This window comes from Pelmatolapia mariae, linkage group LG18 (genome assembly GCF_036321145.2).
Source record: "Pelmatolapia mariae isolate MD_Pm_ZW linkage group LG18, Pm_UMD_F_2, whole genome shotgun sequence".
Lineage (NCBI taxonomy): Eukaryota > Metazoa > Chordata > Actinopteri > Cichliformes > Cichlidae > Pelmatolapia > Pelmatolapia mariae.
The window spans coordinates 3802501-3828992 of NC_086243.1; the positions used below are offsets into that span (position 1 = coordinate 3802501).

A 26492-nucleotide genomic window follows, 5' to 3' on the forward strand; every position below is an offset into this window, starting at 1 on the left:
TTGATGGTATACTTGCACATAAACCACTACATTGGACACTGGTGTGTCACTCCATACACATCAGTTGTCCACCTGAGTGGACATGTAAAAAAACTCTTTGAAAACTACATGTTTAAAAAAATGACGTTCAAAAATCTTTTTTTCATGCCTGAAGATGAATAAAAATACTTAAGAAAAAAAATCCTGATTGAGGTTGTCATAATTCATGCATGAAAGGGTTAATAGTCTATCACTTTATTTATTTTTTTGCCCAGATAATTAAACATTTCAGTTACATAAAACATGTGAATTTTGATTTTATGTATGGTATAGCCTGTATAATAAATATGTAACCCAATATGTATAAAATCCAGGAAGCTACACACCGACATGTGAGTCCAGGTTCATTTGGTTGAAACCCAAGTCTAACTTAAGTCGCACACTTTTTAAAAAAAATTGAAATAATTAAATTGTTGCTAAATTAATACAAACTGCCAGAAATCTGCACTGTCATGAAACATTTTTCACCAAAAAGTTAAACCTAGTTTTCCATGATTTATTGGGTTGAGCCTCCAGGGTATAACTGGCCATTTTTTCACTACCTTTGATTTAACCTTTACATGTTTTTTTTTTTTGTTGTTTTTTTGTGCCTTGCCTTGCCTTGTTTGGAATCATTCTTTTCAGCACAATTTCTCATGTCTGAATTAAAATTATTTTTTCATTGACATGTTGCATTAACACAATTGATTTGAAATCACACAAAAACAAAAACAGTAGGGAAAAAGTTAAAGATTTTACTGTAAAAACCACAAACCTGTTCAGATAATTATTTTCATAACCTGAAATGCAAATATCAATTGTAAATTTTAAAAACCTGTGGTCAAATTTTGTAATCAATAAAGTTATATACATCTAGTTACCTAAAAATGCATGCAAAAATGCAAAATAAAATTAGATAGAAATAACAATCAGTTGCCACAACAAGATGCCACACAAATTATTTGTGCCTGTGCAAAAAATAGTTTTTTGGGGTTTTTTGCCACAACACAGAGGAGAACACCACAGGCCTAAACCCTGCAGGCCTGACAGCAGGAAGTGAACCACTCCTCCCAGTTTGGCGCTGGGAGGAGTGGTACAAACAACTGTACATAACTGTATTTCTCCCAGGACGCCAAACAGGGTAGCCTGTTTGGCGCCCTGGGAGAACACACTCTCTGAACACAGAGGTGCTGAACACAGTCCAAAAGATTCAGTAAGCTACATCAGTGTCTACTGTTTACTATCATAGCCAAGTGGCTAACAATCATAAACAAAAGTTTTCACTATCCCTACTAATTGATGTTATCTTGTTGTATCTCTGTTTTGGTCAGTGCTATCCTCTATGCTGTTACATGCTGGGGCAGCAGGTTGAGAGTCACAGATGCAAACAGACTAAATTAACTGATCCACAAGGCCAATAATGTTGTGGGAATGAAGCTGGACTCCGTTAGGGTGGTGTCTGAGAGGCAGATGTTGTCCAATGTTGGATAATACCTCCCACCCACTCCATGACATGCTGGCTAGTCACAGAAGCACGTTCAGTGACAGACTGAGATTACCAAAAAGCACCACTGAACGACACAGGAAATCATTCCTGGCTGTGGCCATCTCCCTGTACAACTCCTCCATCTAATACACTGTAAACACTGCAATAGTTACACCCTTTTTACACACAAATTTTTTCCGCTCTGGAATATTCTTGTCAATTTTCTTGATATTTGTTTATAATCCCCTCTGTTAATCCTTGATATTTATAATTGAGTGATCTGTATATATTAGTGCTATTTCTTAAATGTGTAAAATCTGTAACATAATGCATTGTTTGGAGTTTAGTCTGTTACTGTTACTATTTTTACCATTTCTTCTTGGAGCAACTGTAACCCACATAATTTCCTTAGGGATAATAAAGTATTCTGATTCTGATTGTTTCAGGACACATGACCTGCCATTATCCAATGACACATCTGCTTACCTGTATCTTTTGCTCGTTTCTCCTCCTCTTCTTTTCTCTTTTTTCTAAACTGAGCACCTGATGGCTTTGAACTTTTCTTGTCCATCTTCCATTGGTTTTAATTTTGCACTCCAGAACGCCCATCCCCCAACCCGAGGATCACCACAACATAACCTAATAGACCTACACCTTAGTTCACAGATTCACTTTGTCTAGGGTTTATTTCTGGGATTTTGCACAACCCAGGATTCAAATCATGAATACATAATGGGCTTGGCTTTACAACATTATGAATGAAATGTGCCCTATTTGGAAGCAGCCGCTCCCCCTCCCCTTTCGACAGGTTGTGTGTGAGACTTTAAGTCATCAAACTGCAAATTATAAATTTTAAATTGTTATTGATCCATTTACCCAACACAAGTTGAAATGGAGATTCAAGATGGCTGCAGCTTGTTGCTATGGAATCTTAAATTGATCGCACAATTTGGAGATGAGGCATGTCCGTAGACCCCAGAGTGTCACAATTAACCACCTTTGAAATCTAAAAATGCCCATGGTGTTGATTCAAAATGTGCTCTGGCACAATCATAAGCATTGGTTGCTATGGACAACAAGAAATAAAACTGGTCCGAACCGTGGGCTGAACACCTCAAGACAGTGAGGTGTTGTAGCAACACCACTAACCTCATCAAACACCTCACAGTAAATCATATCACGGAATATGACGAGTATATGTTTAGGCGAACTGAAGAGGAGGAGAGGGACAGGTGCTAGGGCGAGACATACATCTCTGACGGAGTCCTTTAGTGCTGCAGGCAGGCAACATGTTCAAATAGCGCACAACTTCAGTTTTTTTATTTCTATATGATAATTTTGCATTATTAAGCTATAAGAACAAGTAGTCTGATGTCCCATAATCATTATGAAGCTATAATTTGAGATACAGTAAAAGATACAATAAATAAAATAAGTTTTTGTACAAAGTATCGGTATCGGATCAGTATCCTTAGTACCACCCTGAATTTTACTTGGTATCGAATCGGAAAGGAAATCAATGGTATTGCACATCACTAGTGGCAAGAGATTATTTTAGAGTGGCACGTGCCACCCAATGCCACCTCTGTAAATCCGCCCCTGTCACTAGTCAAATCAGATAAAACAAACAGCTTTTAAGATTTCTGATTTTATCCCAAAAGAAGTTTTTAAAAAGCCTTTCTTCCCTAGAATTTATACTTCTAGATGTGGAAATGGAAGAACCTCCCAACCGAAGAGCCTGTGTTCATCTGTCTAAAGAGTTGGATAAAGAGGGAAAATATTCAATCCCCATTAATATCCATTTTTTGATGCATGTATCTAAATTAAAATGGTTTCAAATTGTTTTGTAGCCACCATCGTAGATAATTATTGTTTATACAAGCAACAGGTTTAGCTATAACTCCAATGATGAATACATAATTCTTGTAATTCTAAAACACACACACACAGACATACATACACACACACACACACACACACAGACACACACACACACACACACACACACACACACACACACACACACACACACACACACACACACACACGTAGGGAGAAAAGGCTAAGGTAAGCCAAATTACACAAGAACTAGACTAAAATCGGTGACATCAAGACTCAGATTCACCTGCAACTTTCTAATATTGAACAGTGTCAAAAAAGGGTACTCCTCAGTGGCATCAAATCCACCTTGACAAATGTAACATAATGGAGTGATCTTTTGATCTCTATGTGAAATACACCACTTTGCATTTAATCATTAATTCCTAAAAGGTTGATTTTGTTCATCTGGACGTAGCGTTTTCAATGGGAGAAACGTTTCGTCACTCATCCAAGTGACTTCTTTAGTCTCAGCTGACTGCAGGTTTCCCCAACCATATAAACAGTACATTTGCACAATAACTGAAACTAGTCCACTAATCCTTAATTATTATTAGTTTCTGGCTCTCTTCCACAGTCTGTCTTTTGTCCTATCTCCCTGCCCCCACCCCCAGCAGATAGCTCCCCCTCCCTAAGACCGCTTCAATTTTCAGCATACCATGACCCCAAACACACTGCCAGTGCAATGAAAGTATGTCCAGATAGAAAAACACAATGGAACAGTATCACCTCAAACTTATTGAAGCACTAAGGGATTATCCTGACAGAGCCCAGAACAAAAGACAGTCAGCATCCAAAGAAGAGCTTTGGAAATATTCCTGAAGACTACAAGAAATTACAAGAAGGCTTGCCAAAGGGAGTTCAGGCTGTGTTGTAGAAAAAAGATGCTCAAACAAAATGTTGACTTTCAAGCTCGTTGGAATAGTACAAACTACTTTTTAGACCTTTACACTAGACTTTTGCACAGTACTTCAGGTACATTTTATTTTTATTATTTATCTTTACGTGCGACGACATAATCCCCTACTTTTATTTTGAAATCAAATTATCAGGAAGTGGCGCTTGACATTCGGCATGCGCATATTACCGAGGAAGAAAAGCTGCGGAGTTAAACAACCGACGGCTTAAAATTGTAAACATTAAGAGCCTACCTGACTAATGTCTGTGGTTGGGATGGAACTCTAAGGTAAAACCCGTTTCGTACACTCTTGCTTTTTTCCTACGTAGTTGTCATTGCTTATAGTATCGGTATATACCGCTCACTACTGATTTAATTAATGTTAGCACTACAGTTTATAATATTCAATCCGTGGCTTGTGGGCTGATGCTAAAACAGCATCTCTGACGACCAGAAATACTCTAAACGCTTTGGATTATTCTTGAATGTCGTTTACAGTTTAAATTTGTTGTCTCTGCTTGTATTAGGTTGTTTTAACGTTTGTATTGCGAAGGGAATTCCTATCTTAGTGCTAGCTGTAGCACTAGCTATCCCACATATCCTCGGGAAGTTAAGTAGCGTTAAGAAGCTAGTCCCGATTTTCAGTTTTTTGGAACGCAATTAGCCTCGGAAGACGTCAGTTCTCCTTTTATCTCCTCTTTGGCTAAGTCACATACTAACACAACTCTTACCACAGCACTGGAAATTATTAATCGCCAACTAGTCTGGTATCTGCTAATGCAGCTATCAGCCAACAATTAGCGTGTCTTAGCTAAGCTACATGTCGAAGAGCTAAAAATAAATAACTCACAGAGAGCTGCCTTGTGTTAATGTAGACCGATGGAGTAATATCGGGGATATTTCTGAAATAAAGCTGACGTTAAAATGAGCCTTCTAAGCCCGCTACTGTCTGGATGAACCCACACAGCGCTTTCCATTTTGGGGTCTTTTTTTCTGACTTCTCTCTGAATAGGTTAATCTAATGTATATATCTGATTAGGTTAATTTAATCTAGTGCAGCAGCAGCTGGCTGAAACACTTGACACCTCAGTGTAACCATATGACAAAAATGAGAAGGAAAAACAGAATGTGTGTGTGTGAAGGAGGGACTCCAGGTTTTGAATGAGTGGCATCAACTGGAAGTAAGGCCAGTTGTTGTTGTTTTGTTGTTGTGTGGGTTTTTTTTTAATTTTATTTTTTTATTTTTTGAAGAGGTTTGCTTTTAGACAAAAGGTGCAACCGTTAAACTATGTAATCAATTAGCTTACTTTTTTAGTTAACTGTTATTTACATACATAAAAAATCTTGATATTTAACTTCAGCTGTTCAGCTCATTTCTGTCCACTGATCTTCACTAATTACAGTAGGCTTAATCATTTACTGCTGTCTCTTTCCCTCTCACTGCAATGGTAGCAGTGTGTTTGAAGTTTGAGACAGTGAGAGCTACTTGTAGCATGATGTTTGGAGATAGATAGCAGTCTGTTAACTCAACAGTTGGAGGAATCCAGCTTAGCATTCTGTGCCACTCGAGAGACAGAGAGCTGCTGGCAGTGCTGAGATATTTATTTTTATTTACACTATTGATATTTTATTTTTAGAATCAAGTGTGTGATTTTTATGAAATGGATAAGCAGAAGAAAATGAATGAATGCTTGGATGGATTCATTCATATAGGGAAATTTAGAATGGTCATTGATGGTTGACCAGTTAGAACATAATTTTAATAATGATAAAATCACCGAGGATAAGAATTTGATCATAATTTGGAGTAAAATATGATAACTTGGGAATTTCTTGGGTAAAAGATTGTTTGGCCTAGGTAGACTGTAAAATATTGAAATCATTCCAGGGTCTTCAGAGTTTTCTGGTAAAGCCAAGATGTTCAAATGAAGTTATACTACACAGCAAAATGGGAATGCATTAAATTAAAAAGAAAAATGACAGCAATCCCCACCAGCCAGGGTTGGTGTAGGTGTGCCTCAGGTAAGAGGAAAAGAGGACTATGATTGCCTATAGAGAGCCATGCTTTAGTGAGTATCAAAAAAGTTATTGGATGTGAAAAAAAAAAAACTTAAATTAAGACTGGCAGCAGAGGGGTGATACAGTGATACTGGTTGATATGATGATGTAAAAGTGTTTGATAGGAAATAATTGATGGAATGGAGGAAGGCTATAAGAATTTGCTATAGTGGAGTGAGATGTGAAGGAAGCGAAAAGACATTGTGAGTCACCAGTTCCTGAACATTTACAGAGAGAAGGCTTTATGTGAGTGTACTGATGATGGAGCAGATGTGTTCACTGAACTCGCGTGCACACACATAGTGTCAGCAAAACACATACAAAGGTAGGTTTTATTGCAGGATCATAATTTGATAGCAGTAGATTGTTTGGTCTCAGTCTTGCTGACAGAAGTGGTTAATTTGGTAGGTAGGATTGTGGTGTGGAATAAATTGCAGTGAAAAATGATTATTCTGCTGTCACAAGAGGTTGTAATTTTTTTTCCATCAGCAGGCAGGAATCATAAATCAGATATAAAAAAAATACTAGTTTTTATCTTGTATTTGTGGGGGTCAGACTAACTGCAGGAAATGCTGATTTGTGTTGTTTTTCTTCACAGGTTAACTTGAAAGTATAGGACCAAACATTGTTCTTCAGTGCATGGATGCAAAGCCAATGCGCAGGTAGGTGTGGTAGTTTTCTGGGAAGAATGGCAAAAATATGTGGCTGTTAATTCCAGATTCTTTGGTTACTGTTTACCAATTTTCTTTTTAGCGGCAGTATTATATCAGATGTGGTAGTCACGAAAATCCTCAATCAAATTCCTTCAGTGTGAGAGTTAAAGATCCTCCATGGCTCATTGACACCTTGTTATGTCACCACATAAGCTTAAAAGGCAGAAAAATCCCTGCCTTACGGGATCAAAGGGCCTGGTTCAATAGAAGTTCTACCCAGAACTCTCCATAGCACTTGGTGGTACTGACCTTAGCTCTGCTGCTTTGTTGGGCTTTTAAATTTAGGTTTGATGGCCCACTGGAGAGATAGGTGGTGTCACGATGCAGAGCAGGAGTCTGTGAAACAAGTCTGGCTAAAAATAAACTTTTCACAGTAAGGGGAAACACCAGAGCCACTATGCAAAATGAAAAACTGTTCATGGAGTCTGTTGTGCATGTTACAGGTGAAACGGGATGGACATTAGGTTTTTTTTTTTTTCTCTTTTGGGTGGGGTAAGAATGATCAACATTAGCATTTTTGTATAATGTAACATAATGGTGTATAAGGGCTAGAGCTGGGCGATATGACCCAAAATTCATATCTCGATATTTTTTAGCTGGATGGCGATATACGATATATATCTCGATATATATTTTTTTAAGCCATAAGGTAAGAACAAAAAGAGAGTTCTTAGTCAAAGCTGTGTCCCAGATGTCACACAGGCACTTTTATTAACATACAGCGTAGATGTACATGAAGAAATTACTCAAAAGTAAATTATCAGCATTTATTAAATAAGAATGCTCCATAAATAAAAGAACACAATGTTGTTTTTGTGCATAACAAAAAGCTCACAATTGTGCAGTCAAAATGTAAACTAAAAGACGCTGAGCATAATAACAAAGAGACAGATTTCACAGCTGCTCTATTCCCAAGTTCTACTGCTTTACTGACAGCCTTGAGTTTGAAATCCTCTTTGTAACCATGTCTCTTAACAGGTGCCATTTATGGTTCTTATACACACACAATACGGTAATATTACGTTGAAGCACAGTACGTATCACTCCGCGAGGCTCCACTACGGTAGCCATAATGTTCCGACAATCCATCAAGCGGTGCGGCTCTGTAGCTTACCAAAGTCGTACTAAAAACATTTTTGACAGATTGCTGAGCGCCGTGTACCACATAAAAACGGTTCGCGGTCAGTAAGCACAACCAGAATTCATACATAAGGTGCACTGTCGATTTTTGAGAAAATGAAAGGATTTTAGGTCATGCAGCCCACAGGGGCTGCATGACCTAAAATCCTGTGGGCTGCACCCCTGTGGGCTGCATGTCGTTAGCGCGGTTAGCTCGCTAACACGTTGACGCCATCCAGCCCCACGCACGGGGCGATCCGCGGTAACTCGTTAACGGAGATTTGCCGTGTTCATCTTATCGTTGCCTGCAGGTGAAGCTATGGGGGAGGGGGAGTTGTGTTCAGTGAAGGAGAGGCGAGGCCGAGTAACGCAGCGTAGAGACAAAAGTGGACGAAAGAGAGGCAAACTTGCGGTTCCACAAGTATAATTATAACGTAACATATACTATATCGATATAAACGATATTGTCACATCTTATATCTCGTATGAAAATATATCGATATTTTTTAAAAACTCGATATATCGCCCAGCTCTAATAAGGGCTGAGGTCCCACATCCAGATTATAAACATGAGCTGTTTCATGCATGTGTTGCAGCCATGAACCCGTGCAGTCCAAGCAGAAACCACACAGAATATTGGAAATGTGACTGAGATGAACTCTTTTCTCTGTTCTGTCTGAGAAAAGAAAATATCCTGACCCGATTTTCCTGAAGTTTAATTGTAAAGGCAGTTTTAGTGTCATTAATGTGAAATGAAACGGCGTAATTCTACATTTGTCATATAAAACAAAAATAGCAGTGTGTAATTGGGTAGGTAGGATCTAATTTAAGACGTTAACACCAAGACAGAATCTAATTATTGTTTTATGCTTTGTAGTTAAAAGTTGCCTGTGTTGTGCAACCAGCAGCTTTAAAGGATACTCGTTAGGTCAATTTTCAGGTCCATAATTGTAATCTTTGGCTACTGGAGTAGCTTTGTATGAGTCATTGTTCAAAATGATGCTTATTTATCTTATACTACCTTGTTGCGGCCCCTCAGTTCATCTTCTGTCTGAAATGAGCTATTTTAGCCCTCTAAAGACCACCCACATTTTAAGACACTTTGATCTGATTGGCTGCCACTTATAAACATAAGGTTTGAACATCAGATCGGTGGGGTGTCGCCAGAGCCAAAGCTAATCGTGTAGGAATGGCACCTACTCTGACATCATCCAATTACAGGAGTAGAAAAAACTGCCTGAATGTCTCTGATTAGAGTCTGGAGCAGTTTAAATTTAAATCAAAATCTCTATAGGTGCAGCATTTATGTCTCCTCATTTACCCCACTACTTTGACTCCAGTCTTTAAAACGTTAGACCTACTTAAGCTTTTTAATTTTGTACTTTTGCTATGTTAGGGCAATTCAAATGACATAATGAAAGGTCAGAATGTTTTGAGTGAAAGCATTAGAGACTCAGTGTATCATGACCTTTTCTCCTCAGTAACGTATTCTCAGGCCAACAGTTCCTGTGAATGCTGGCTAGATGAAGTTCCTTTTTTAAAAATATCACAACTGTTTTGTCTTGTCGCTGAGTTTCCCTGGATTACATTGTATTTTATTTTCACATTATTATGTGAAAATATGTCACTGAAAGGATATTTATTTGCTGATTTTATTTTTTTTTTATTGACTAAGATTTGAAACTTTACATTATGTATTAAATACAATCCACAAAACGTCTTTAACAAAGGTCATGTATGTGCAATGATGTAATTTCTCCCATCTGTAATGGTAAGGACACAAAGTGAAGAGGATGCGTTCAGGTGTTAGGAATTCTTGTCCAGTACTGGGAACATGAGCTGAAGTAAATCCCAAACCCAAAGTCATCCTGGGATTCAAAAAGATGCAGGGGTACACCAAGTCAACCGACTGGTGTGGATAAGTTTACACTGGCTGAGGCACATGCAGGGTACTGACCTTGCCATATTAGGTTCAGCTGATGGCCATAGACTGACACTGTATTCAGTTCAATTCAATTTTATTTATATAGCATGAAATCACAACAACAGTCGCCTCAAGGCGCTTTATATTGTAAGGTAAAAGGCCTACAATAACACAGAAAACCCCAACAACCGGACGACCCCCTATGAGCGAGCATTTGTCAGTAGTGGGAAGAGAAAAACGCCCTTATAACAGGAAGAAACCTCTGTCAGAACTGCGGCGGCTACGATCTAGCCACTTTTTTACCAGTATTTTATTGCTAATCCTGCACAGAAGCTCAGAGACACACAGACACACAGACACACAGGGGGAGGAGTTTCAGCTGTTTGAAAGCCTGAGTTTGTGCAAATAACTTTGCAAAAAAACCTAAAACCACTCAACAAAGTCTTGGCTTCATGTTTTGACCTATTCTCCTCCTTTTCATTGCGTATGACACAATATTGTCTGAGTGACGGCATCTTTCGTTTAGGAGAATATCGCCTCGGCTTCTTGCACCTCAATGGCGGGTATAAATAACTGCATCTGTGTGATGACGGTGGGGTGGTGAGCAAAGCCACCCTTGGCGCCTTAAGCCTATTGCAGCATAACTAAAGAAGGATTCAAGGTCACCTAATTCAAGCCTAACTGTAATCTTTATCAAAAAGTAAAGTTTTAATCTTAATCCTAAAAGTAGGTGTCTGTATCCCGAATCCAAACTAGGAGCTAGGCCCACAGAAGAGGGGCCTGAAAGCTGAAGGCTCTGCATTACATTCTACTTTTAAATATCCTAGGAACCACAAGTAAGCCTGCAGTTTGAGAGTGAAGTGCTTTTTTTTTTTTGGGGGGGGGGGTGATATGGTAATGTGAGGTCCTTGTACATGCAGTGCTGCCGTCTTCTGTTTCAGTCCGTTATTACACTCTTAAATCCTACTACTTATTCCTGCGTCTTTCGGGATCTTACAAAGCTTCAAACGACGCGTCGACTATTAAATTAGTCGTCGACGATTTTAATAGTTGACGTAATCGAGACTAATTTGTTACTTATGTGTTTCTCTGCAAAATGTCCTGAAACACATTGTCTCGCACTTGTCATTTACAAATATAAACCTATAAGCTACAGTCTCACACACCAACACATCCTAATGAGAACACACATGATCTTTTCCGTAGTATTTAGATATTAATACAATGCAAAGATGAAAACGAGCACAAAGAGACTTTAGAGTGATCACCACAGTGATTGTACGTTAGAAACATGAGTGGTAGAAATGGAGGGTGCAGCCTGACTGCTCATCACTTTTGTTACCTGTAAAAGTTCGTGGTCCGACTGCCTGGCTGGGGTCAGCACTCTCTCAGCATTACCATCACTGTGGGTTCTTGGCTAGCTTATTCTAATTTAAATTAATTTAATGTAACTAAGAGTATATTGATATGTACTAATGTCAGGGCCACCAGCGCACGTCAGGACGCCACTGGAATGGACATCACCAGCCGCTGTACTCTGGGGGACCCCAACAAGCTCCCTGAAGGGGTCCCCCAGCCTGCACGCATGCCCTACGTCTCAGACAAACACCCGAGGCAGACCCTGGAGGTGATCAACCTGCTGAGAAAACACCGGGAGCTCTGTGACGTGGTGCTGGTGGTGGGTGCCAAGAAGATCTACGCGCACCGTGTGATCCTCTCTGCCTGCAGCCCCTATTTCAGGTATGAGGAAACACTGTGCGATCCCACATCAGGCTAGTTTATTTACAGCTAAATTCCTGGGCTCCAGTGATTGCTGTGACACAAAAAATAATGTCATCTTTCTTCTTCCCGTTCTTCTTCAGGGCCATGTTTACTGGAGAGCTGGCAGAGAGCAGGCAGACGGAAGTGGTTATTCGTGACATTGATGAGAGAGCCATGGAGCTGCTGATTGACTTTGCTTATACATCACAGGTAGGGATGGTAGCATGCTATTAGGGCTGCACGATTAATCGTTAGAAAATCGCGATCTCGATTCATACTTACGTGCGATCTCATTTCCAAATGACAACGATTTAAAAAAAAAAAGAAAAAAAAAAAGACGACGACGATTGTACCGCATTTTGATCCGGGACATAACCTGCATGAAAACAAGCGCTCACTCTTCCTGCTCAACAAATGACAAGGGCGGAGCCTTATACCACGTGATACAGAAGCTGTGCCGTGTGATGCAGGAAAGAAACAACGGAGAACACGTCAGGGATGACGAGAAAGTGACAGGAGAAAATCTGTCCCGGTCAACCACCCAAACATCAATAACGGGAACCTTATACAGCGCTTCCCCATACCCGTCGAACTCCCGCAGGCACAAAGAAATTACGGAGGCTATTACTTATCACCTGACCAAAGCTATGGCTCCCATCAACACTGTGCAAAACGAGGGATTTAGGAAAATGATCAACACCCTAGACCAGGGGTCGGCAACCTGCGGCTCTGGAGCCGCATGCGGATCTTTAGTCCTTCTACGGCTCCGCGTGGTTTGGGGAAATAAATAATTTTTTGTAAGTAATTAGCTAAAGTCTATTTTATTTATATTAGTTCTTTTTTTAACTCGTAGTTCTAAATTGGAAGATTATTGTGATATTGAAATATAAATATAAAATTATATTCTATTAGTTTTTGATCAATCAAAATAAGCGTCACACTTGCGGAAGCCGATACACCCGCCGAAACGCCGTGCGAGACTTTCAACCCCAGGCAGGCCAATTATGGATCTTCGGATCCACATTATGTCAGCAGCTGTTCTCCAAAAACAAACACGTTCACCCCTCACAGACGACAGCTTACAGTCGTGCGTAAAGATGAAAGTGACTTCGTACAGCCCCGATCGTACAGCAGACGCTGTGCGCAGAGGTTCAGGAGCGGAAGTCCCATTGTAAACATATCACGGCAGACTATGTTTCCATGAACACGCTTTTCAGCATCTTTTTATTGACCACTTTTCACACACGGTTGCTTTACGCATACAACCGGTGTTAAAGCTCGCAGCCCGACACACACCAACACAACAGCATAGGTGGCACAGACGTTAAGGCGGCGAGGCGTGATTGCGGGTACCGCTAAGGTGAGTCCGCCTCCCCTGCAGCGGCGCTGCAGTCCACGCCCCGCCACACATATTAACCAGGTAAAATACATACTTAGGCGGAACTTTGCAAAGTTCAAAATGTGTTAATTACAAAATTAAAATGTAATTTTCTCTGTAGCACTTCATGCATTTAAGCAACACACCTTAGTTGTTCACACAAAGCATAAAGGTAAAAAAAAAACAATATATACAGTGTTATGTTCATTTTAGATGTCAAAAAGTATTTGCGGCTCCCAGAGTTTTCTTTTGTGTGGAAATCGCGTCCAAATGGCTCTTTGGGTGTTAAAGGTTGCTGACCCCTGCCCTAGACAAACGCTACACAGTGCCGTCCCGCAACTATTTTTCTATTGTTGCACTACCTGCTCTGTACACGCAGTGTCGAGCAACGGTGGAGACGGAATTTCAAGCAGTACAACATTTTGCGGCAACAACAAAATGTGAGGCATTTATTGTTTTTATGTTTATTTATTGTTTTTATGTGCAGTTAATAAGTGCTATAAATATTTATATTGGAAAAGAAAATCGTGAGAGAATCGTGATCTCAATTCTAAGCAAAAAAATCGTGATTCTCATTTTTTGCAAAATCGTGCAGCCCTACATGCTATTAGAATTAACCACAGGTGCAGGTGCACATTAAGTTAAAAAAAAAAAAAAAAAAAAAAGACAAACTGATGAAACTGCATATTGAATGTAAAAAACCTGTCCAAACAAGTCTATGGCAAAGTTTTTGAAAAGTACGAATCAGGAGAGCAAAACCTTTGCAAGCGGCTTTATGTCCTGCAGAGTACAGTAAGGTCTATGATTAAAATGAAAAACATGTTTCTTGGCTATAACCTTGACTATAGCAGAACTTTCTCAAAAGATGTGAGCAGACTGACATGGAGCCACAGTTTGAATGCATAAAAACGGAGGAGCTGTGGAGACCACACATTGTGATCAATCAGTTGCTAAAGCTAAAAAACTCAGTGTATCTGATGTCCTGATCTGCACCCTTTCAGGTGACTGTAGAGGAGGGGAATGTCCAGACGCTGCTCCCTGCAGCCTGCCTCCTCCAGCTTGCTGAGATCCAGGAGGCGTGCTGCGAGTTCCTTAAGAGGCAGCTGGATCCATCTAACTGCCTGGGCATCAGGGCCTTTGCTGACACACACTCCTGCCGCGAGCTGCTCCGCATTGCAGATAAGTTCACCCAGCACAATTTTCAGGAGGTAAGAACCCACATACAACTGTTCACGGTCGTTTATAATCGCTGTATAGTGCTACATGTTACAATGCTTCTACGTGTCGCTTTAGATTGAATGCGCAAAATTTACATTTAGTATACATTTAGGATATAAAGATTTCTTTCTGTCGTGCCATATGGGTCTGTTATAAAAATGGTTTACATTTGTAAATGATCTAAAAGTGCCATATCAGGATGTTGTTGGTATAGTAAGGCCATACATTTATGTTCTGTGGTGCGCACAACAAGAAGACAAATGCAGGTAAAGACGACAGTTGGAGCTACTTCAAAGCTTCAGACTTTAAACCAACAAATCACAGTACATAAAATAGAAATCTGTTCCTGCTAAAGGTGAAAGCATCACTTTCTCCACTTCAGGCAAAAACACACTGTCAAGTACAAACAGGCTGTGAAGGTGCAGATACTAACAGCTGGTGATGTGCAACCCAGATGTAACTGCATCACAAACTATTTTTTCAGATATCAGTGACTTAGTTAACTGGTTTAATAATATATGATCTTCAATTCAGCATCATGTCTCACTGTTAAAAGTCAGATTAGCCCCAGTTACCAATTCCTCCGTGGGTCAGTGATCGTATCTGCCACCAAAGAAGAGAATGAAGAAAGGCTGAACAGAGACGGAAAAAGACTGCTCTCAATATTCCAAGTCTCTCTCAAATAATCTCTTCAACAGATATTTTGAATATAGTCTCACAGTTGTGCACTTCACCCTGCCTGTCAGTCGGTCCCTTTCATCTGGCTGGATTCTAGCCAGCGTCGTTCCTCTACTAAAAAACAAACCTCCTTAGATCCCACTGATTTAAATGCTTATAGGCCAATTTCCAAACTGTTTCTCTTCAAAATCCTTAGGGAAGTTGTTGGTTGTCAACTCATTCGGATCTTAGAGTAAATAATATTTTCTATAAATTCCAATCTGGTTACAGTCACAGCACTGAAACAGCGTTATTGAAAATTATTAATGATGTCCTTATGCACTCGGATAAAGGTGAGCATTCCATTTGTGTCCTGCTTGACTTATCTGCAGCCTTTGATACTGTTGATAATGCTACTCTTATTAGCATACTATGAAGCTGGGTTGGGATCACTGGTACTGCTCTTAAATAGTTTTTTTTTCATACTTATCAAACAGATATTTTAGAATTCATATTAATCAATGTATGCGCTAATCTGCACCGCTCGTATGTGGCGTGCCTAGGGTTCAAGACTTGGACCAATTCTGTTTATTTATTTATTTTTTTTAATATGTTACCCCTGGGCCACCTAGTTAATGGTTTTAATGGAATCTCTTACCACTGCTTTGCAGATGAAACACAGTTATATTTTTCTGTCGAGCCCAACAACCTCAACAGCCTCTCCTGCCTCAAGGAACATTTCTCTGCCGTTACTAATTGGATGTATTCTAATTTCCTCTCTCAGTTTCGGTAAAACTGAGGTTCTAGTGCTCAGCCCAGACAGTATTTCTAAGTTTTTCTTTTAAGCGAATGCTGAAAACTCATTTTTATAGGTTGGCATTTCCTTAATTCCTTCCTCTTCATTTGTTTGAAACCACACATACATGTATGATGGAGTGAATGTCAAGAAAAGAAGATTATCACAACATAACCTTCATATGAGACATGGTTGCTATAAAATTTGACATTTTATATATATATTGCCAGATCAGTCATGTGGTTGGAACAGAGTTATAGCCATCTCAAGTTAGTTTAACAAATACAGTGTAGGGAAGTGGCCAGTGGAAGCACATGTGGTACTGTTTTGGATACTGAAGCTATACATACCAGTGCGTAAGGAGTGTGAGCAGATAAAAGACGAAACTAGAAAACAGAAACTGAAGCGCCAGTGTTATCAAAGAAGACACCCCAATGGAATTAGCCCAAGGCTTCAAAGACAAGGAAAATACTGAAAAAGATGGTGAAGATATTTCGGCTGTTTAAAAGGCCAACATATCACAGGGCACAAGAGCCTTCAGGCAACTGGTGTTGTGATTTGGCGCTATATAAATAAAATTGAATTTGAAAGTCTGAAAAAGAAGCTGAATAGCATGCACTGCAAACTGTCAATACCATGTTTCCACAAAGGCAAGTGACACCACAAATATACCCGCACGATGCAAAGCATGCATGATGCAAGACCTTACCGTCCTTTGAAAATGGTGGCTTTAAACAGCTGATTAAAGTAATTTAACCTAATTACCAAATCCCTGACCATAAACCTTTCTCTCAGAAGGCATTGTACACAAAGTATTGTCCCTTCTAGAGATATATTTGAACAGCTGTGTCATCATCCTTTACTTGATCCAGCTGTCTTGGCTAATTATAGACCAATCTTTTCCCTGTCCTTTTATTTAAAAAAAATCTTTACCAGTTATCTGTTTTACAGCTATTCTTTCATCTGCAGAGGAATTTCAGTCAGGTTTCAGATCTCATCACAGTACAGAAACTGTACTAGTGAGGGTTACAGATGATCTTACTCTTATTCTCTGTGCTGCTAGACCGCAGTGCAGTATTCAGTACTGTTGACCAGAATGTTTTACTACAGTGGTTTGAATCTTATCTTATTAAATAGGGAGTCTTGTTCACACACAAAAGGGTTCTGTGCTAGGGCCATTTCTATACGCAATATTATTGTAAGTTATCGCTTGCATTTTCATTGCTATGCAACGATACCCAGCTTTATCTATCCATGAAACCAGAATACACAAACTAATTAAACTGTAGGATGTCTTAAAGATAAAGAATGACCTTTAATTTCCTGCTAAATTCAGACACTGAGGTTATTGTACTCTTTCCCATTAAAAAAAAAAAAAAAATCTTCGAAACGTGGTGTCTAACCATATACTTACTCTAGGTGGCATTACCTTAGTCCACAGTAACACTTTGAGAAAATGTTATAGCAGTGCTGTAGGTCTCCTTTAAGACTTCTCTCTTAAAGTGAATTTTCTGTTTTCAGTACTGTAAGCCATTATGTTAAAAATAGCACTTTGCTACCTCAAGGCCCAGATTCCTTCCAGTCCATGTTCACGCAATGATTTCAAAGTTGTGCCAACACATTTTGCAGAGCAATGGCAATGCAGGCATCAACAGGGCAATGATCTTAAGTGGAGAAAGTCAGGATGCTAGCCCAACTAAAATATTGTGAAATGAACTGATGAGAGCTATTCAGTCACCTCACCTCAGTTATTTTTAATGTCATTAGCTAAAAGCCAATTTGTCTTTGGAAAACAAAGAACAGAGAAGAAAAGACAGAGCGAGATTATTCCCGTGACAGGTTTTGCTTTTGTTAGTGTAGAAATTAGACTTCACATCATGCTTTTGTGAGAAAGGTGAATTGCTTTAAAAAGTGTGAATACAATTTATTTGACGTTGATGGTAATGAAAATTGATTTGCTGACTGATGTGCTGAGACCTTTAATGAACAGTTCTCTCTTTGACTGTCTGTTGCACTTCATTTTTGTAGGTAATGGAAAGTGAGGAGTTCATGCTCCTGCCTGCCAACCAGCTCATTGACATAATCTCCAGTGATGAGTTGAACGTGCGGAGTGAGGAGCAGGTTTTCAATGCCGTGATGGCCTGGGTGAAATACAGCATCCAGGAGCGAAGACCTCAGCTACCCCAGGTTTGTCGCTAGAAGCCTGCAGTACATTCAACATCTCCTTTTGGTTTAATTCTCTTAGGCCATTTTTCCTTGTTAGTTTAGTTTTAGTGTTTTTCTGATAGTTTGTGAACTACATTTTTAGTTAGTTGTCCTATTCTGACTAATGTTTCGAGCTTGACTTCTTTAATTGTATTTGCTCTGCAGGTCCTACAGCATGTCCGCCTGCCACTCCTCAGCCCCAAGTTCCTCGTGGGCACAGTGGGTTCAGATCCACTCATCAAGAGTGACGAGGAGTGCAGGTGAGTGCTGTTTGTAAGGGGAGTAGTGGTAAAAATCCTGCTTGTGCACATATAATCGAGGAAATTTATGCTATTGTGGTTAATATGAAACTGTTTACTTTGGGGTTGATGTTATAGAGACTTAGTGGATGAGGCCAAAAATTACCTGCTGCTACCACAGGAGAGGCCGCTAATGCAGGGTCCCAGAACCCGACCCAGGAAACCCATCCGATGTGGCGAGGTCCTTTTTGCAGGTCAGTATCTTAGGCACAGAAATTAAAACCATGATTTCCTAATATTGCATTTTTTTTCTTATTTAAATCCTTACCAGTCGATTGTTGGTATTTTGTAGGAAAAGCCTGATTTTTCTTTCTTTCTTTCTCTTGCAGTTGGAGGTTGGTGCAGCGGTGACGCTATTTCCAGTGTGGAGCGCTATGATCCGCAGACTAATGAGTGGCGGATGGTAGCTTCAATGAGTAAGCGGCGATGTGGAGTTGGTGTCAGTGTCCTGGATGATCTATTGTATGCAGTGGGAGGTCACGATGGCTCGTCATATCTCAACTCTGTGGAAAGGTCAGCGGCAGTCCCTGAGGCTTTCACTGTAGATATTCACAGCTTTCCAACAGTCTGTTTGTGTGTGTCTTATTCTACTTACGTGGTTACCTCCACTTTAGATACGATCCTAAAACCAACCAGTGGAGCAGCGATGTGGCCCCCACCAGTACTTGTCGCACCAGTGTTGGCGTCGCTGTACTTGGAGGATATCTGTATGCAGTGGGAGGACAGGATGGAGTTTCCTGTCTCAACATAGTTGAAAGGTAGCAGATTTCCTGTACTATACTATTTGCGTTTCTAGATAAAAGTTAGTTTAATGCAAAAATGATTCTTTGGAATTAAATGGCCAACCTGGCTGTGTTCAGGTATGATCCCAAGGAGAACAAATGGACTCGTGTCGCATCCATGAGCACCAGGCGACTGGGTGTAGCTGTGGCTGTACTGGGAGGATTTCTATATGCTGTAGGAGGATCTGATGGGACATCTCCATTAAACACAGGTGTGCACTGAATCATGTGCAAGCATGGACTGTATAAAAAAGATGGAGAAATACTAAGTCATCTGCTAACCTTAGCAAGATTTGGTTATCAGGTACCTGCTAATTGGTGCCATGTAATAGACTAATCTCAAATAGTGGCATTTCACTCACCAAATGAGAGCATAGATTGTCTATACCAAACAGCAAGCGGATGCAGCTCCATATGGCAGCACAAAAAATGATCGCTGTAATGTTTAAAGGGGGGAAAATCCATAGGAGTGTAAACAATTTCTTTGTTTTTATGCAGTTTATTTTAACATTTTAACAGTCATTGATGGACGAATGTTTGGAAAAGGCTCAAATGGCCATTTCAGGAACTGCAGTTTTTGGCACTTCAGAATTGCCTTCAGTTTTCTCCCTGGAGGTTGTTGAAGTCTTTATGTCTGAAGTATTGCTGCCAGAACAGCTCACAGAGCAGGCGAGCCACATTTAGATAAAGACTGCTGCAGGGGCCTGGGTTCTAGTTCGGCTCTGGACATTTCCTGTGTGTCATTCACTGCTCTCTGTTCCTGTCCACTATAGTGTCAAAAAGGCCTAAAAATAAATATTTTAAATGTCAGAAATACATAGAAACTAATACAAATGACAAACATGCCTCAGTTTGGATGGGTGTCAAATGTCTTAAATCTTTCTTTTTATTTTCTTTTTCTTTTTTTTAGTTGGATTGCTATAACAATTTCCAGTGTACAGTGTCACATTTTGACTACTATAATTACTAAACATAACTAGACAGATTTTAGTTGAAAAGCTGAGGATTAAAAAAATGCAACATTTTTAAAATACTTAGATTAAAAGAATTTGTTAAATTATATTTGTATGTAAAAACTGATACTTTATCTCACAAAATGCTGTAACTTATGTCTAAAAACAGTGTAATAAAAACTGAAACTTTTTCAGTTAAGTTTGACCAACAGGGAGCAGTTTAGGGGTTGCAATTTGGGGCTTGAATGCAATTACAGAGGCTTGAGGATGATGATCTTTAATGACCAATAGCTAAGGAGTTACACTTACTCTTATTGGTTAAAGTTAATGGTAAAGCAAACCATACTGTATGTAAGTGGTGTTTCTTGTTTCCCATTGATAAACACATTTGAACGATGTTCTTAGTTGAACCAATGATTGAAATCTGTCTACATATTTCTGTCATTTTCTCCTGTTATTTAATCACCTCATTCTTTCCTCTTCAGTGGAGCGCTACAACCCTCAAGAGAACCGCTGGCACACAGTGTCCCCCATGGGAACCAGAAGAAAGCACCTTGGCTGTGCGGTCTATCAGGACATGATTTACTCTGTGGGAGGTAGAGACGACACCACAGAGCTAAGCAGCGCAGAGCGATACAACCCCAGGACCAATCAATGGTCTCCTGTAGTGGCAATGACGTCCAGACGGAGTGGGGTGAGTGTGTGTGTGTTGGAGAGTCATGATGGATGTTTATGTATTTTAATGCACACCTTAAATGATACCATATGTTGTATGAGGCATTGGAGTAACTATGTGTGTCTGTAGGTGGGCTTAGCAGTGGTTAATGGTCAACTGATGGCAGTTGGAGGCTTTGATGGGACGACGTATCTGAAAACTATAGAAGTCTATGACCCTGACGCCAACACATGGAGGTAAATGGTATTCTAGTAGGATCAGTTCTTTAGTTACTATACATCAAGTACAGCTGTCAAACACTTAGCTATGCGATGTGCATCTACATGTGTTAAATAAATTCATAGCTGCGACACTGAACACAAATGCTAATCTTAACTCTGGTTGCAGCCACACAGACTCCTGCAGGAAACTTCAAGCTGCATGATGCAGTGAGCAGCTGTGATTAGTACATGCAGACATGTGGACAGGGGCTGAGTTTTAGGGAGTACTGGAGTGGCTTTTTCTTTGTGTTTTCAGTGGCAGAGCAAGAATTTTAAATATTGCTCAAATGTGATTATATAATTGTGGGAAGCAAAAATGGTGATGGAGATTACATTTGGATTAATTGTGCAGCCCTGTGTTTGCACTGTTGACATTCTTTGACTTGTGTCCTCTTTCTAGGTTGTACGGAGGAATGAACTACCGCCGGTTAGGTGGAGGAGTGGGCGTCATTAAAATGACTCACTGTGAATCCCATATTTGGTAATGCCACCACCGCCCCTCTCCTTCCACACACACTTCTCATCAGCTGGCGCTTCTTCTGGCTGACTCTTGTGCCTCCAAAAGAGACATCGTGAACCGGGTGGACATGTGAGAACCATGAGGAGGACGGGGAGATGAGATGACAATAGAAGGACAAACTTTTGAACTTTACTTCACCCCCAACCCTCAAATTCAAAGTCATTAACTGACTGACCACGGTCGCCATGAAGTGCACTGAGAGCGGAAGTCTACCAAGTACCATTAAGCTTCTAGTTCAGAGAGGACGGACCTTTTCAAAGTTATTTTCCAAGCATTGTGGTCTGGATTTAAACCGGTGCTCACCTTTGGTCAAGAAAGCTGCTGGCAGTGAGTGTCCTCTGAAGAAGTTTAACAGCAGCCGAAAGCCTTGCTCACCTTCCTTTTGCTTTATATGGCAGCCCCCCCTAAACTGCTGCTGCTGCTGCTGACCACCCACCGCCTTCAGTAAGTTTAAAGAACAGACACCCAGTGGGCAAACATACTTTCTCTTCATTGTGAGATTTCCTGGTGATACAACATTGCATACTGACTGTAAGAGCTCAAACTCCCTCATTCCGTTTGGCATAGGCTTCGAACCGTACAGCTTTCCTCTGGGCCTCATGTGTAGCATTAATCAGTAACAGTCAGGCAGCTTCCTTCTGAAGGCATCTGCATGTGTACTATGGACACACAGAGAAAAACCATATTTTGGTACTGTAGCTGTTTTTGTTGATTGAGGTCTTTAAAGATTTTATTTGTTTTATTTAGAAGAGTGTAATTCAACCCAAGTGGACCGAGACATCAAAAATCAACCTCGAATGTTACTTCAGCACTTCAAATGATTAGATTTGTGCCATGAAAGGAGCTTCTTCTGTTTTTCCCAAAAAGGCTCTCCATCTTGGACTGCATTTTCTGGTTAGAGTGACTGTCGAGCTTGTGACAGTTGTCCAGAGTAGAACAATAACTCGTGCTGTCCACGATGGTATATTTGGATGAGCTTGTTTTTTGGAAGTTGCCTGGCATCAAAGACTAGAACAGCTGCACAGCTATGGACCAAACTACTGGGTCACCTACCATAATACCTGTAGCAGCTGCTCAGCCATAGAGACCTATGCTATGATCTCCTGGCACACAATTTTTGTGCCGAGTGTTGGTAACACACCATGTACCTCAGCACCTGGTGACCTCACTCTGTAACTTGATGTGGTCTAACACTCTGAGGCTGCAGTTCCTAAATTCTTCCAGTTTGGAATAAGACGACTTGCAGTTGGTTGTGGAATATCTGGGAGGGAAGAAACATTAAACTCGTTTATTGCAGTGTCATGCTTAAATTCAATAAGCTCTTTAGGAAATGTTTGTAAAGTCAGACTGCATGGCTAGATGCTTGATTTTTACAACTGCAGCACTAGAACTGGAAATGGCTGAATTCAAAGTTTAAAAAGTGTGGCCCAATACTTTTGTCCATGCAGTCTATTTGACCAGGAAGTAGGAAAACCAGAAATAGGAATAGCCAAGGCTAGCTGATTAGCAATGGTTGAACGTTCAAAATATGAGTAAAGATGTTACTGACAATTCAATCACAGATGGCATTGTGCTCTCTGATTGATTTTTAAAAATAAAGTTACAAAAAAACCCCCAAAAAACATAAAATACTTCACCATATTTACAGGCAGCCGTTAATGACTACATGGAAAAAAAATGACTTGGGAACACTCGATGATGGCTTCATCACACTGCCGGCACCAAGAGTCTTTTGCCAAGAATTCCATCTTGTTTGAATTTATTTAAGGTTTAAGAACATGCATACAGTTTGAGGAAGTTTCCTTGATTTTGTTCAATGTGCAGTGTAGAAAGAAAGAAATGAAGAGCATTTTAAATTGCGCACACAGAATGATGTTGGAGAGCGCTCTGATGCACAGCAAACAGGGTTGCTTGACTGTACTGGACACTGAGGCCACTGATCAAATGTGGACACAGCTGATTGGCGTGTCTGCGTGTCATTACAGTAAAGCTCACAGAGAAATCTGTTCTTTTTAGCCATAGCCAGTGCAATTTAAAAAAGAAAAAAAGAAAAAAAAAGAATAAAATTAGTTCGTTTTAAAAAGAAATCAGCATCATATTGAAATATTACAAACATTGGATAGCTTACAGATGGACCTGTTTGTAAGCCATCCAACTGATTCTCTGTGTGACAGCTTTACCACAACTTATGCCTCACCTCGCAGACTCTCATAACGATTTTGTAATTAATTCAAAATCAAAATGGTCTCTGGTTCTGTACCCATACTGTCCCTAATCACAGAAATCAGGCATCTCTCATGGAAGTGGAGGAGAAAAAAAATTGGAGTTCTGTTACCTTATTTGCAGTCTCTGTTTCAAAGCTTCAGAGGGAGCCCTGTTGTGTGAATAGCCTTTTTAAAAATGCAGTAAAACAGGATGGACCACATGAATAGAACTGTTAACTATAAAGTAATTGCTACATGCGTAGTAGTGTGACGATATATATTTGTTTACAGAGCCATAGGTCCATTTTTGTTCTGCTTTCAGTTCCCACATCCTTGCTTTTGTTCTGTCATCATACAGTGTAACAGCACCGCCTGCTGGTGGACGCTCATAATGCAGCACTTATACAGAAAAGGGTGATACAGATGAGGAGTGGTACATGGTTGTACAACTGATCTCTCACAGAGTTTAAATAGATGGTGAAATTTAGTTTGAATGAATCTTCTCAGAATTTATTGCACTGTGATTGGTAATGTATTTTAGATTTTATCTTTTCTTTTGTTTGTTTCTTAATTATATTTTATAAAGGTGTTTCCAGACATTGGGATGGGAAAAAAAGAATCACAGGTCAGCTGGGGAATCATACATTTCAGGCATCGCTGCCTCGATGCTGTGCAGAAACAGTTTTCTTTTCCCACATGCAACACTACATGTTTTGACTCACTCTGTGTCACATGCAGCTCATTACAGCAGCTCTGCACTTTAAACTACGGAATCTGATACATCCTTTTTTCTTTTTCTTTTCTTTTCTTTTCTTTTTCTTTTTTTTAAACTAAAATGTCATAAGAGAGTGAGTCACAACCTGAATGTTGGTGTTAATATTTTTTTTATTTACATTTTTTTGGTAGATTTTGGGTTATGTTCTCTCTGCTAGCACAGGAGAGGATTTCAAGAGGCAGAACTGCTGTCTGTTTGTCTATTTACTGTTTGCAGAGCTCTACTTTAAAACAAAATGAATGTTTATGCTTCAGAAATGCTCACTTGAAAAGATGAATCGTTGACCATTTCATTCTTTTTTTTTTTTCTTTTTTTTTTTGATGTTGAAGAATTGTGACACATGCGCAGTTGCTGAACAAAAACTGTTTGCCTGCTTCTTGAAGACTCTTCCAAAAACATTTTGCTATTTTCAACTGCCACAGAATTACAAGTTTAAGAGTCCATGCATCTTATTACTTTGGTTGTCATAATTTTGTTGTAAGAAGCATGTTTATTATTTAAACCACCCAATTTTTCAGCTGTGTGACAGCATTCTTGTTCTAATGAGTGTTAAGTCCTTGATTCATAAACAACTGTGTTTTTCAACCTTTTAACGGAGCAGTTATTGATGGAATTAAAAGTACACAAGGCAGATCAAACCTAATTTTTGGAAAAGATTTTAGACCAAAGCAAGAGAAATATGGTTCCCAGACTGAGTGGTATTTCTGTCATGTGTTCTACTAATGATGCATTGTATTATAATTGTCAGCCAGCGATCAGTCGGTAGCCTTTTGAGAAGCCTCACGCAAAACGTGGTTGTAATTGCAGATGTTTGTTTTTGTGTATCAGAGAGCTGTCTTAGCTCACCATGTTCACTATGACAACGATTAAACTTTTTCCCGGAAAAGAAGAGTTTCTCTCTTTTTTTTTTTTTTTCTCTGTTAAAAGTAATATAAGTCTAAGTTTTTTAAGTAAGTTTAATTACTCCTCAGCCTCCTTTAGCAATAATGATACTTCAATGTAGCCTGTTTGCAGCTCTGGAGGCCAGGATCACTGAACTGGAGACTCTGCTTTGCACCCTCAAAATAGCTAGCCAGGTCCATGTAGCCAGTGGAGCCGAAGGTAGCGTAGGCCTCCCTAGCTGTCCCCCTGCAGACTGTCCCGAGCAGCTGGGGAAACCGGATGGCTGGGTGACAGTGAGGAGGAAATGTAGTCTTAAACAGAAGCCCCCGGCCCACCAACCAGTTCATGTGTCTAATTCTTTCTCCCCACTCAGCGACACCCCCCCCTCGGCGATCAAACTAATTGGCGTTTGTATTCTGAGACATGCAAAGCTATGGTAGTTGTCTTCTAGGGGCTAGAGCAGGCAACATTAGGGAGAATTTAATTTTACAGTATCCTCAACAGCACCAAAGAGTAAAACTGAAATGTGGATTATTAAACATTAGGTCTCTCTTTTCTACGTCTCTGTTAGTACATGACTTAAGTGATTAACAAATTGATTTACTCTGCCTTACAGAAACCTGGTTACAGCAGGATGTTTATGTTAGTTTAAATGAATGAATGCTTAGCCTCGTGCACCCTAGCTGGAAAACTCAAAAAACAGTCTTATTTGTCTCATCTATCGTCCAGCTGGGCCTTGCACAGAGTTTTTGTCTGATTTCTCTTTCTTTCTTTTGATCTGATTTAGTGCTCAGCTTAGATACTGTATGACACTGGATACTGTAGCTCCTGTGAAAAAGAGCTTAAAATCAAAAGTACAGGGTGGGCCATTTATATGGATACACCGTAATAACATGGGAATGGTTGGTGATATTAAAGTCCTGTTTGTGGCACATTAGTATATGTGAGGGGGCAAACTCCTCAAGATGGGTGGTGACCATGGTGGCCATTTAGAAGTCGGCCATCTTGGATACAACTTTTGTTTTTTCAATA

At 39.9% G+C, this 26492-nt stretch overlaps 1 protein-coding gene across 1 annotated transcript; it reads left to right on the forward strand.

Moving 5' to 3' along the window:
- Positions 1–4464: 4464 nt before the first annotated feature.
- klhl20 (kelch-like family member 20) lies at positions 4465–25456 on the forward strand. The gene is made up of 14 exons (XM_063461324.1): positions 4465–4568; positions 6937–7000; positions 11577–11834; positions 11957–12065; positions 14235–14441; positions 17933–18091; positions 18275–18369; positions 18487–18602; positions 18738–18921; positions 19023–19166; positions 19269–19402; positions 20629–20837; positions 20949–21055; positions 21480–25456. Exons 2-14 carry the CDS (start codon positions 6978–6980, stop codon positions 21562–21564), a joined length of 1830 nt encoding a protein of 609 aa, XP_063317394.1. The 5' UTR covers positions 4465–4568; positions 6937–6977; the 3' UTR covers positions 21565–25456.
- The last annotated feature ends 1036 nt before the right edge of the window (positions 25457–26492 follow it).